The sequence below is a fragment of the Colobus angolensis genome, unplaced genomic scaffold, assembly GCF_000951035.1.
Source record: "Colobus angolensis palliatus isolate OR3802 unplaced genomic scaffold, Cang.pa_1.0 Scaffold177, whole genome shotgun sequence".
In the NCBI taxonomy this organism is placed as follows: Eukaryota; Metazoa; Chordata; class Mammalia; order Primates; family Cercopithecidae; genus Colobus; species Colobus angolensis.
The window spans coordinates 4,518,107-4,530,079 of NW_012114899.1; the positions used below are offsets into that span (position 1 = coordinate 4,518,107).

Sequence of the window (11,973 nt, forward strand, 5' to 3'; positions counted from 1 at the left end):
GCAAGTCAAATTTGAACTCAGGTAGTTTTATTCCATGGTCTATATTTTAAGCTCTTCATTAAGTTCTCTATCTTGTTGGGATGCTGGGTCTGGATTCATGGAGTCATGTGATCTAGTGACAGGATGAACCAAGTGACCAGGGAGTTGTCTTCTCATGAAAGTATGTAAGAAGCATAAGAGGTGAGGGTTGCTAGGTAAGATGAGAAGTCTGGAGTCCCTATGTGGTGAGTCTAGAAGTCATACTCCAGTATAAAACAGGCTTTTAAAGGTAAGTGACTGGAAAGCTGGACACAGATTTAGGAGACTGGCTTAGAGTCAATCTATCTAAAGCCTGAATGGACCTTCACAGAAGTTATATCATGCTCTGCTGTTGTATATTCCCAAGTGGCAAATGCCTGCTCCTTTGAGACTTGAGGGGTCCACGACCAGGCCTGCAGATTTGATCAGAATGTGACTGCATTTTGGGACTTCTACTGGCATCTGCTCCCCCAAAGACTTGGGATCATCTGAGAGTTCTGCAGTTGAGTATGAGGCTTCTAGTAAGAGGCCTCTCATATCTAAGATCCATTCTAAAGATCAATTATTTGCATGCTTGTGGTCCACAGTCAAGATAGGCATACAGATCCTCTAGATTCTGTCTCCTGTGAAATATTCTGGGGAATACTAAACAAAATATTACACTGACTAAGTCTTCATATCATTCACTATTTCATTAGGCCCCATCTGAACTCAACATATTTTTAATCATTTTTCCAGAACTCCTTTGAACAGCACTTCCATTATTGTCAGAATATTGACTTAAGAGTCCTCAGATTGCTTCTTCAGCTGGATTATATTTTGTATTACATTTTTTGGCTCATATTTTTATTTCCTTTTTTTAATGATAATTATTATTACAGTTGTCAGTTATATATACAATTATATAATACGTTGAAAAGAACCAGAAATAATCTGCTTTTCTCATGAACCCTGACCTGGCCATCTCAGTCTATTATAATGTCTCTTTTTCCTTGCCATAAAGAATTTATATCACCCATTTGACACTTGACATAGAGTATATACTTACTGTATTTACTAGGTTTTATTTTGAGTACATCTTTTCATACATATTGTCATAGTTTTCAATTCTAAATGCACAAGGTATATTATGATACCTTGTGAATAGAAAGATATACATTAAAAACTGTTGCTGGGTAGGTTATTTTTTAATATGCTGGATAAAACTTTTTGCTATGTGTAATCCATAAATTTGCTTCAAAAGTATTCCTAGTTATTATTTGTTACTACAACACTACCTTTAAAAAGTAAATGAGGCCGGTTGTGGTGGCTCACGCCTGTAATCCCAGCACTTTGGGAGGCCAAGGCAGGCAGATCCCCTGAGGTCAGAAGTTCAAGATCAGCCTGGCCATCATGGCATAACCCCATCTCTACTAAAAGTACACAAATTTGCTGGGCGTGGTGGAGGGTGCCTGTAATCCCAGCTCTCGGGGGGCTGAGGCAGGAGAAGTTTGAACCTGGGTGGCACAGGCTGCAATGAGCCAAGGTCGCTCCACTGCACTTCAGCCTGGGTGACAAGAGCGAGATTCTGTCTCAAGAAACAAACAAAAAAAGTAAATGAAAACTCCCTTCAGCATTTTAATTCAAATGTTGGATTATTCATATTGAAATATTAATAGAATATAAACACAAATTTGATAAATCAAATTCAGTATAGTAATTAACAATATGTATCTTGGTTTTAAGTGAGTCTTAATAGGATTTGATGACAATTAAAATTAAATTTTACAAGCAGAACATGAGTCATTTAGTGAAATTAATATATAATTATCATTAGGTAGCAACAGAGGACCATTATAAGCATCAAAATTCCATCCTATAAACATTACACTGTGCAGAATCAGTTGGATGCAGCCTGCCTTGGATGTTTTCCTCTTCCTTTTTACTTTCAATATCATTTCATATTTTATGAAAACAAGTTGTTGCCTAAAGACCAGGCTAAGGTCCATATTTCAATTTTAAAAACTGAAATAAATTATACAGGCCATTTCTTATCAAATTTAAGAACCAGGAGACAACAAAAAGGTTAACACAATAATTCCTTCAAGAACAAAGAATCACTAGGAAAAGTGGAAAAAAGAAAGAAAGGAAAAGAAATTTAACTAAAAGTTAATCATCACATTGATGTCTACTTGTGTGTTTTTACTTGTATATTCCATATGGGCTTTATCTCTCCAAGCTAAATAAATTAAGAAAATGGGAAAGATCATTTTTGTAAATAATTTCAATACCTGTTTTTAACTTAATAGTTAATATATATATGGCTAAATGAAGTTTTTCAGTTTTCAGCAATGTGGCATTTTAAACTGACAACTGTAACATATAATTAGCATTAATTAAGACTATTACATTAGTTCAAGCCTCATTATGCCTGGGTTATTGCCTTCTAGTTCTGTCTTCTGGATTTAGAATCTCCCATTTCAATGTATCAGAAGTAATTTTTATGTATTTATGTATGTATGTATGTATGTATTTATTTATTTATTTTTAGACGGAGTCTCGCTCTGTCGCCCAGGCTGGAGTGCAGTGGTGCGGTCTTGGCTCACAGCAAGCTCCGCCCAAGCTCCGCCTCCCGCGTTCACGCCATTCTTCTGCCTCAGCCTCCCGAGTAGCTGGGACTACAGGCGCCCACCACCCCGCCCGGCTAATTTTTTTGTATTTTTAGTACAGACGGGGCTTCACCATGTTAGCCAGGATGGTCTCAATCTCCTGACCTCATGATCTGCCCTCCTCGGCCTCCCAGAGTGCTGGGATTACAGGCGTGAGCCAACGCGCCTGGCCTATCAGGAGTAATTTTTATAAAATACAAATCTGATGTTGCCATACCTCAGACCGTTTAGTGGTTCCCCCGTCACCTTCTACAACATGGTACAGAAAAGTGTTTATGACATGATATGTCTTATTTATTGTAACTATACTATGTCACACTCTCATTTCTCTCTGCCTTTACTTATACAACTAACTTTCCCTAACAGATTTCAACTCCTCTCAACTTCCCTCTTACCTGTATTCTTCCTTCATGAGTCAACTTCAGCATTTCTCCTTTGCTGATATTTTTTGCACATGCCCGTTACAGACTTTATTACCTTGCTTCTTGGCGTAGCAAAAATTGTCAGTGCCCTATGCACGTCAGAGCATTTGGTATGCTTTGGCCAACTTCCATCTCCTGTTACTGTCTCTGGATCCTAAGAGTGTTGCTTTTCCAGCCAGAAGCCTCTGTGGCTGGTGGCGCCTTTGCCCGAGTTTTGCTCAGACTAGCTGTGTTTGTATCACCCACTTGACCTGGCAGGCTGTGCTTGGCTCAGGCTACTGGCTTAAATCCCACACTTTCCCAGGGCAAGCCAGGCTCAGAGCAGCGAGGGGGTGCATAAGTGAGCAAGTGCGGGGTCTTGTCACTGCGCACGCTGACTGCTGTGGCGGGACTGGTAGCTCCAGGCGCCCTCTCTGGGCAAGCCTTTGATTGAATCAGATACACGGCAAGCGGCTTCTGCTGTGAGCACCTGCGTATGGATGAGGGGCTCCCTGAAGAGCCGCCACTCTTCTCTCCTTTTTGCTGCTGCCCGCCCTGTTTGTGTTACAGCTCTTTCATTCGTGCCATTTGGTGAGTCTGGGCTTTTTGGTCCACTTCCAGGAAGAATGAGGTACGCGGACAGCTGGAGAGCTAACAACGTGTAGAGGAGCTTTACTGAACGACAGACGGCTCTCGGGAGACCGAAGTGTGTAGCTCCTATTCATAGGCAGGTTGCCCCCATGAGTGTGCAGCTCTCAGCAGAGAGAAGACCTGGAACGGGTAGCTCCTTTCTGCAGAAGGTGGTCCCAGGAGACAGGAAGACGGGAGCTCCCTTCTGCAGCTGGTAGTCTTGATGTCTGTGTGGCTGGCTGGCTCCAGGGTTTTTATGGGCTCAGAAAGGAGGAAGTACATGCTGACTGGTCTACGGGTGGCCATGGACAGGCCCGGAAAAAGCACCATACGTTTTCACTCCCGGCCATGGACTCCACTAGAACTGATAGCCTGGTCCCCAGGCTTCAGGCTATCCCTGGTTTGAAGGTGGGGCTTCACCAGTGACCTCCTGCTTTCCACCCAGGAGCCTGTCTGTCTCCTGCTGCCATCAATCATGTTGTTCATGGCGCCCAGGCTGTTTGTGAGGAGGAGTGCCTGCAGGCCCACAGTGAGCAGCCCTCTGTCCCCTTTTGGCCTCCCTTCCATGCTCGTTGGTGCCCAAAGTCCACAGGAGGCTGAGGTGGCTGGGGACTGGCATGTCAGCACCAACCCCAGCATGCACACACCCAGCCTGGTTATGACAGCACTTGGACTCGGCCTCAATTTTGCTTCAAAATTGGAAGGGTTGCCAGGAGCTGGAAGAGCACAGGCAGGGGGAACAGGCACTTCCGACTCTGTGGGGGTAGGGGAGCTTCCTGGGTCCCTGAGAGCACAGAGATGCCTAGGTCTGCAGCCACAGCTGGGCAGCTGGAGCTACACCCAGGATGGCAGGGCTCCCACCCTTTCAACTTGGAAGGGGGTTAGGTTCCTGCCTATTCCTTGCTCCCACCGGCTCCCTAGAGCATGTAGGCCTGGTCATACCTCCTCTGTTGTAGCTGGTGTCTTCGCAGTGGCTGCTCCAGATGGGCCACTGCTGCCATCAGTATCTACAGCCTGACTCAGTGCCCTTCTATCAGATTTTGCAGAGGGAATTTGACTACTTGCTTCTGCTGGAGGCAAGAAAATCCAAAAACTTGGCAGCCCATTGCCCAACACTGCAGCTAATTACTCTCAGGATTTAGTGTATATGTTTTCTAGTTCCATAACTTCTCAGGAACTGGACAATTACAATTATCAGGAGAGACAACTTTGATGCATGAGTTTGCATCTTTTTGTAGAGTTTGCCCTTGGAGTGAAATTTCAGTTCTCCTTGTGATAGCTGGTTTAATAGCAAACTTGCTACTGGTTGCCTTCTCTTCTTTGCCTCACTTTCTCACTTCCTTATCACTGTTATCTGTACTTCTCAAAAAATATTTATACATGAATATTTTGTGTCCAGATTTTCTGTTGAAGAATCCGCAGTAAGACATTGGACACCAGAGGTACTATGGTGTGGGGAGCAGAGCCTTCAGATGGGATGCTGGAGTTGAATCGCTTGTTGGCCAGTTGGCATCAAGACCAGTTGGCATTTTAATAACATCCCAATGACCAAGATTATTCCCTATGTGAATTGGGATGGCATAAACATATAAGATTATGTATGCCTTACGCAGTATTTCCAGAATTTGACTGAGATAGTGACAATGATAATGATAATGACTGTGGAGTTGGTAGTTGTAAGTATTGTCAGTGATTTGAAGGGAAAAAAATGACTTTCAAAAAAGCTTACACTGGTCAGTCAAAATCTCAGGACATGATGTGAATGTCACAAGATCTCTATAACATCATTTAAAGCAACCCTCTCCTTTTGCAGTTTAAAGGAGATTAAACTAAAAATCAGACCTTGTGCCTGGTTACAAGAATAGTAGAACAGTAGAGAAGGCTCACTTCAAAGCACCAGCAAGCCTTCTGTGGAAAAGGCAGAAACTTCACAGGGAAGGAGTAGGACCCTGAACTCTGAGTTTGGAACATCTGGGTGACTCACACCTCACTAAAGCAAGATTCTTTCCTTCCCTGGAGACCACATAAACACCTCATCTGAGGTTGATGCTTCAAATTGTGCACATCTTCCTCAAAATTTTTCTTCTCTGTGACTTCTAGACCAATTACTATGTTCAAGACCAAGAATGGCTGAAATGAGGAAGTACTATCTCTGCTTTAACAATAAAGGAATTATTCATCAAATGAACCACAGAAACTGGCTAATATGTCCACGTAGGTCCCAGAAGCACTTAGAAGAACACGCAAAGAGTAAACCTTCTGAGTGCTGGAAAAGGGGTTTGTGCAAAATATTAGACACACATGGTAGACTCTAAAGATAATATTTACATAATAAAATGAGTTAAAATCTAAATATATGTATTTTTTGAGGTCTAAATGTCCACATCCATACCCAGTAGTATACCTAATTACATGTTTCTGTAAAATGTTTTGATTCAGAAACTGAAAATATGTATTAAATTAGCATACTATCACATTAATCAATGTTTAAATTACACAATAATTATAAAATGTAAATCTGTATCCTTGAAAGTTAATTAAAATATATAGAATATTATTCATTTCTTAAAGTATTGAAGAATATCCAGCACAGTCATTTAACAGATTACATTAGCTGAGTTTCTTTTCAGAATTAAAATGTAATACACTTACGCTCTTTGAAAAAATACATATAAGATCTATATAAATATTCCACTTACTTTTACTTGACCCACAAAGGCATTGGCTTCTTCCTCCACCACAGATAAATTTCTTGGCATATAAGGATCAAACACTGGAGCATTGTCATTGACATCTGTCACCACCACGTTTACTGTGGCAGTTGAGGTCTTAAAGAAAAACAAGCATTAAGTGTGAGAAGAGCTATTTTTACTCAGAATTCATTTAAGTAGTCATCCTGGCATTTGTCTATCTGAAAAGCATCTCATTTTTCTTTCTAATCCTTAGCTTTCCAAAAAATAAAAAATAAATGATAAAACTAAAAAACTAAAAGAAGCTTGCAAAGAAGCTTCCGACCTCAAAAAAAACAGATGGGAAAAGCAAATGATGATATTAAAGAGCAAACATCTTTTTGGAAATGTCAAGTATTTTCTGGAGGCTTACTTTCAGAAAACGGTTTTACCTTTATCTTGTTCACATTTTATGGGTGGCAAGCTTTTGTTTATACACACATACACTGCTTTATCTCTGAAATGTGCCATTTCTGTAGTTTTTGCTGCTTGTATTTTTTTACTGTTTAAAAATAAAACCAGTACTTTATAAAATAGCATGGTACATCAAATGGGCATTTTCTGGAAAGCTCGTGCTATCAGAAAATGCTACCTTAATAATTCTCTAGGTGTACATTTAAACCAAGAGTTTGAGTACCATATACTAGGCATGAAATGATTATCTTACAAGCATACAGGTTATGGAAACGATATGCAGGTAAACCTACCAATAGTGTGTGCTACCTAGTTAAAAGTTAAATCCCTGGCCTGCTGCTGTCAACATTATGTAGGTCAATGACTTCTGCACAATCAATGACTATCATCATGCATGACTCAAGCTGGAAACTGCTCTCTCTAATCAAAGCCTGAGTACAGCACAGAACCTCTACCTAACTCTGTCACAGTGTGGAGCTGATCACAGAAGGCTGAGAGCAAAGGTACAGAGAGAAAGAATATTAACCTGGAAAGTAAGAAACCTGGTATGCTATGGTATTAAATATTTAGTAACTATAAATAAAAAGGAGGAGGAAAAAGCAAGGTGATACTGTCATGAGAATTATCCACCTTTTTTTTAAAACAAATGCAATTTCCATTAATTATTAAGTGATTTGTAGTGAGAGGCTAAAATGCTGAGCATTAAGAAGTGACTTGAGTGAAGCTGAAGAGGTTTTGCAGCAGTCATGGGGCTAAGGGGTCAAGTGATTTTTTTTTTTTTTTAGCTACTAAAGAGGACAGATCTTGGTAAACACCCAACGCTTTCTGTTGGGGTCATGGAAGTTCTATACCATGTGAGTTATGGTGCTTGGGAAAAAGACCAGACCTCACACAAATGTAAACCCAATATTGAAACTCTGATTGTATTAAGGTGATCTGCCCCTATTTTAACAGAAGCAAAAGCAAATATTCTTTTTAGTAATGTAACTTCATCCCAAGCCTCTATAATTTTTTTTCATGTGCAGTATTCAGTAGTCATTACAAAATTACCGTGCATACCAGGGAATTCTTGGGTGTTAGTGATGGCTTATTTCTTTATCTGTGTATTGGCCTACCCTTTGAAAATTTATGTTGCTATTCATATGTGATTTACACACATTTTTCTATTTAAAGTTAAATAAAATTTTTATTTAAAGACACATACAAAGATGGTCAGAAAAGCATTATATAGTCAAAATCTGGAAACAACCCAAATGTCCATCAATAGTAGATGGTTATACAGATTATGTTTTACATATGAAATGGAATCATATGAAGTACTGAGAATGTACAAACTACTGCTATAAGTAATCACATGGATTAATTTCATGAACCTAAGTTTCTAGGACATAAAATAATACATACTATATGATTCCATTTATATAAACTTCAAAAACAGGCATAATCCCTACATGGTGATAAAAATTAGAATATGGGTCAATTTGAAGAAGAAGATAGAATAGCAACAGAAATGATCACAAAACTGAGCTTCTGGAATGCTGATTAATTTCTGTTTTTTTGTTATGAATAGTGGTTATATAGGTGTATTCACTATGTAAAAATTCATTAAGCTGTAGAATTATAGTTTGTGCATTATCTGTGTTACATTTTCTTAAAATTATTTAACTTAAAAGATGCATTCACAAAAACATACACATGTGTGTTGACATATGTAAGTATGTTTAAAGACATTCAAGTGCTACTTGACTAGATGGAATCCAGATCATTTCATTTTCCTCTTGTGACTTTTATATATTTTCCAATGTTCTCCCAAAAGGCTACCATGCTTTTATGACAAAAAGTATTTTAACAAATGTTGTTTCTTTAAAATTTGCCTTAGAATTGAAAGCAGTAAAGAAGATGTGTTTTTCACAGTTGCAGTAGTTCCCAGTTTGCCTGAGGGTTAACAAGACATTTAAATTTACAGCCTGGAGCCAAAATCTAAGAATGGCGACCCTGGAATTTGCCAGCTTTTCTTCAAATTTCCTGACTCCTTTTGTACCAGCCTAACTGTCTTTACTTATCAATCCAGTGTTTTTCTCATCCTATTCTTTAAAATTTCTATTCATGTTTTCAGACTATTCTGTATCCTCAGTTTAAGACTGTGACTCTTAAGTGGATAATGAAGAATACAACTGGATTGCTAAGTAAACTAACAAGTCAAATAACAATTCTATAATTTTGTGCTAATAGGGGATGATATTTATGGACCATGCAGGCATTTTCTTCGTTTCTCACTGAATTTTATATGAAATGAAAAAAAAATCCATGTCTCACGAAAACGTAGTCACAACTATCAATAGAATAATTTCCAGTTTATATATTTCTTAAAGTTTTCTAAATACCACTTGCTTCAGAAATACTTATGTAAAAAATGAGGATTTCAGGGCTATCCATTTGTTCTATTGACTATTGTTCTGAACCTATGGAAATATTTATAAATTAACTAGCTGTAAATCATAAGTATTTATTTTTTCTCGATTGGTTCAGAAGGATGGCAACAACATGCTTCAATATGGATCTGTGCCATAGAGAATGTTTATGTCTTATTAAGGGAAGACTTTTCATTGTTCAAGCTTAAAAATTAGTAAATGAAAACAGATCACTTTAATTAATTATTAGGACAATAGGTCAGGTAACACATGTTCACAACAATTAATTTTAAATATAAATATATATAATGCCAATTAAATTAAAAAGATTTCAAACTAATAAACCTAATAAACAAAAAGTTACTTATTTTCTATCAAAGGAGTTTGCTCACTGAATATTTCCTTAAAAGTTGTATTAACTTATAATAGCACTAGCTGGAAATACTTGCATGTTAGTGCTAAATACTATAATTGATCATTTTCATGTTCATTATTTAATTTAAATGTGTCTTATATTTTATTTTGTCTAATATCATAGAAGAATTTTCAAAATATATGTCTCAAATGCAAGTAGATATTTCTGTTGTAATTTTTTTTTTTTTTTTTTTTTTTTGAGACAAGATCTCACTCTGTCACTCAGGCTGGAGTGCAGTGGCATGATCTCTGCTCACTGCAACCTCCGCCTCCCAGGTTCAAACCATTCCCCTGCCTCAGCCTCCTAAGTAGCTGAGATTACAGACATGTGCCACCATCCCTGGCTACTTTTTGTATTTTTAGTACAGACGGAGTTTCACTGTGATGGCCAGGCTGATCTTGAACTCCTGACCTCAAACAATCTGTCCGCCTTGGCCTCCCAAAGTGCTGGATTACAGGCGTGAGCCATCGGACCCAGCCTCCTGCTGTAATTTGAATACACATTTATTTTTATAAACTAGTACAACTCTGAAAGAAGGATACTAATATAGCATATTTTTTTAATTTTGTTGTTGTTGTTGTTTTGAGACAAGTCTCACTCTGTTGCCCAGGCTGGAGTGCAGTGTGCGATCATAGCTCACTGCAGCTTTGAACTCCTAGGCTCAAGCGATTCTCCCACCTCAGTCTCCTAAGTAGGTGGGGCTACAGGTGCTCGCCACTATGCCCAGCTAATTTTTATTTCTTTATTTTATTTTTGTAGAGACACAGTCTCAGTATGTTGCCTAGGTGGTCTCAAACTCCTCATCTCAATCCCACCTTGGCCTCTCAAAGTGCTGGGGTTATAGGCCTGAGCCACAATATCCAGTTCATTTTTTGTAATAGTATAAAAACAGTGAGTTATAAAGCCACAGTTAAAGAAAGCAGTGTAAATTCATCTATTAATACACAATGCATTGCTTCAAATTCATGAGAACATACATTAAGAGTATCTTATTTATTCTCTTCTAGTATTTCCTATCTCAGGAAATGACATGGCAAAATAATCAACTAATTTTCTAAGTTATTTTATCTCATACATGCAATTTATTAGTCACCAAGTCCTGTTAATTTGACCTTGTAAATGGGCCTTGTATTACGCAGTTTTGAGCAATGGATAAATAACACAATTTTCATTTCCTGAGTAAATAGCTGGAAGTCAGATAACTGGGATTTCTGATTAGCATATGTTTAGCTATGTGAGAAAACCAGAAATGTGTTTTGCTCAATAATTTAATGAAAAATTTTTAATACATTTTCTTGTTAATCAACTTAATGAACACTTTTAAGGGCAATGTGTAATATTATGAATTTAATAAACAATTTGGCTTTAATGCTAGAGAGGATAAGAGAAAGGATGTTTGCTTTTTATTTAATCACAAAAAATTCGTTTATTTTTTGATCATTTAATTTTTACACCTTCTGACACAAAATTTGTTAAACATTTCATGGCTAGAAAATGATTTCTTTATATTTTGTGAGCATCTCATAGCATAGCCATTTGTTTTGTGCTATTACATTTATATTAGATGATTGAAATTCAATGACATTCAATACATGGTTTAAGATACATGTATGCTTAGAATTTATCTGAGCAGAGACTCATGTTATGTATAGAAAGCAATCAGGAATATTTCAATTTGTTCACTAAGAAAGCAGAAAACTATCAGAGATAAGGCAACATTTTAATTATGGAGCACTTATCATTTATCTATTTCTTAAAAACATGAGTGTTCAATTTCAAATGTGCAATTTCTTTTCTATAGTCAACAAGATTCACTATATATTCTCAGAAATAATATTCTTATCTCTGAGATTATTTTATTAAGAAATGTGTCTATCATGTTTACTAATAGAACACACATGTCAGTTCAATGAATATTGTTAGATGCTTTAAATAGCCATTTTTATTGTAATATAATTTATCACATGCTGAAATAAATTATCTTATAACTTATTCTATTTAAATGTCTGAAAAAAGAAGAGCTAGAAAGAATATTGAAAATTTCCATCTGTAAGAAAGTACAAGAAATGTTATTTATAGAACACAAGGGGCCGGGCGCGGTGGCTCAAGCCTGTAATCCTAGCACTTTGGGAGGCCGAGACGGGCGGATCACAAGGTCAGGATATCGAGACCATCCTGGCTAACACAGTGAAACCCCGTCTCTATTAAAAAAATACAAAAAAATGAGCCGGGCAAGGTGGCGGGCGCCTGTAATCCCAGCTACTCGGGAGGCTGAGGCAGGAGAATGGCGTAATCCCGGGAGGCGGG

General features: G+C 37.9%; 1 protein-coding gene across 14 annotated transcripts in view; it reads right to left on the reverse strand.

Annotated features, from left to right (window-relative positions):
* The window catches only part of PCDH15 (protocadherin-related 15), a 1,021,780-nt gene that overhangs the window by 251,021 nt on the left and 758,786 nt on the right, over positions 1 to 11,973 (reverse strand). For all 14 annotated transcript variants that reach the window (XM_011938778.1, XM_011938777.1, XM_011938779.1 and 11 more), the window contains one exon: positions 6,397 to 6,525. In XM_011938778.1, coding sequence (XP_011794168.1) covers positions 6,397 to 6,525 — 129 coding nt within the window. The remainder of the gene's footprint in view (positions 1 to 6,396; positions 6,526 to 11,973) is intronic.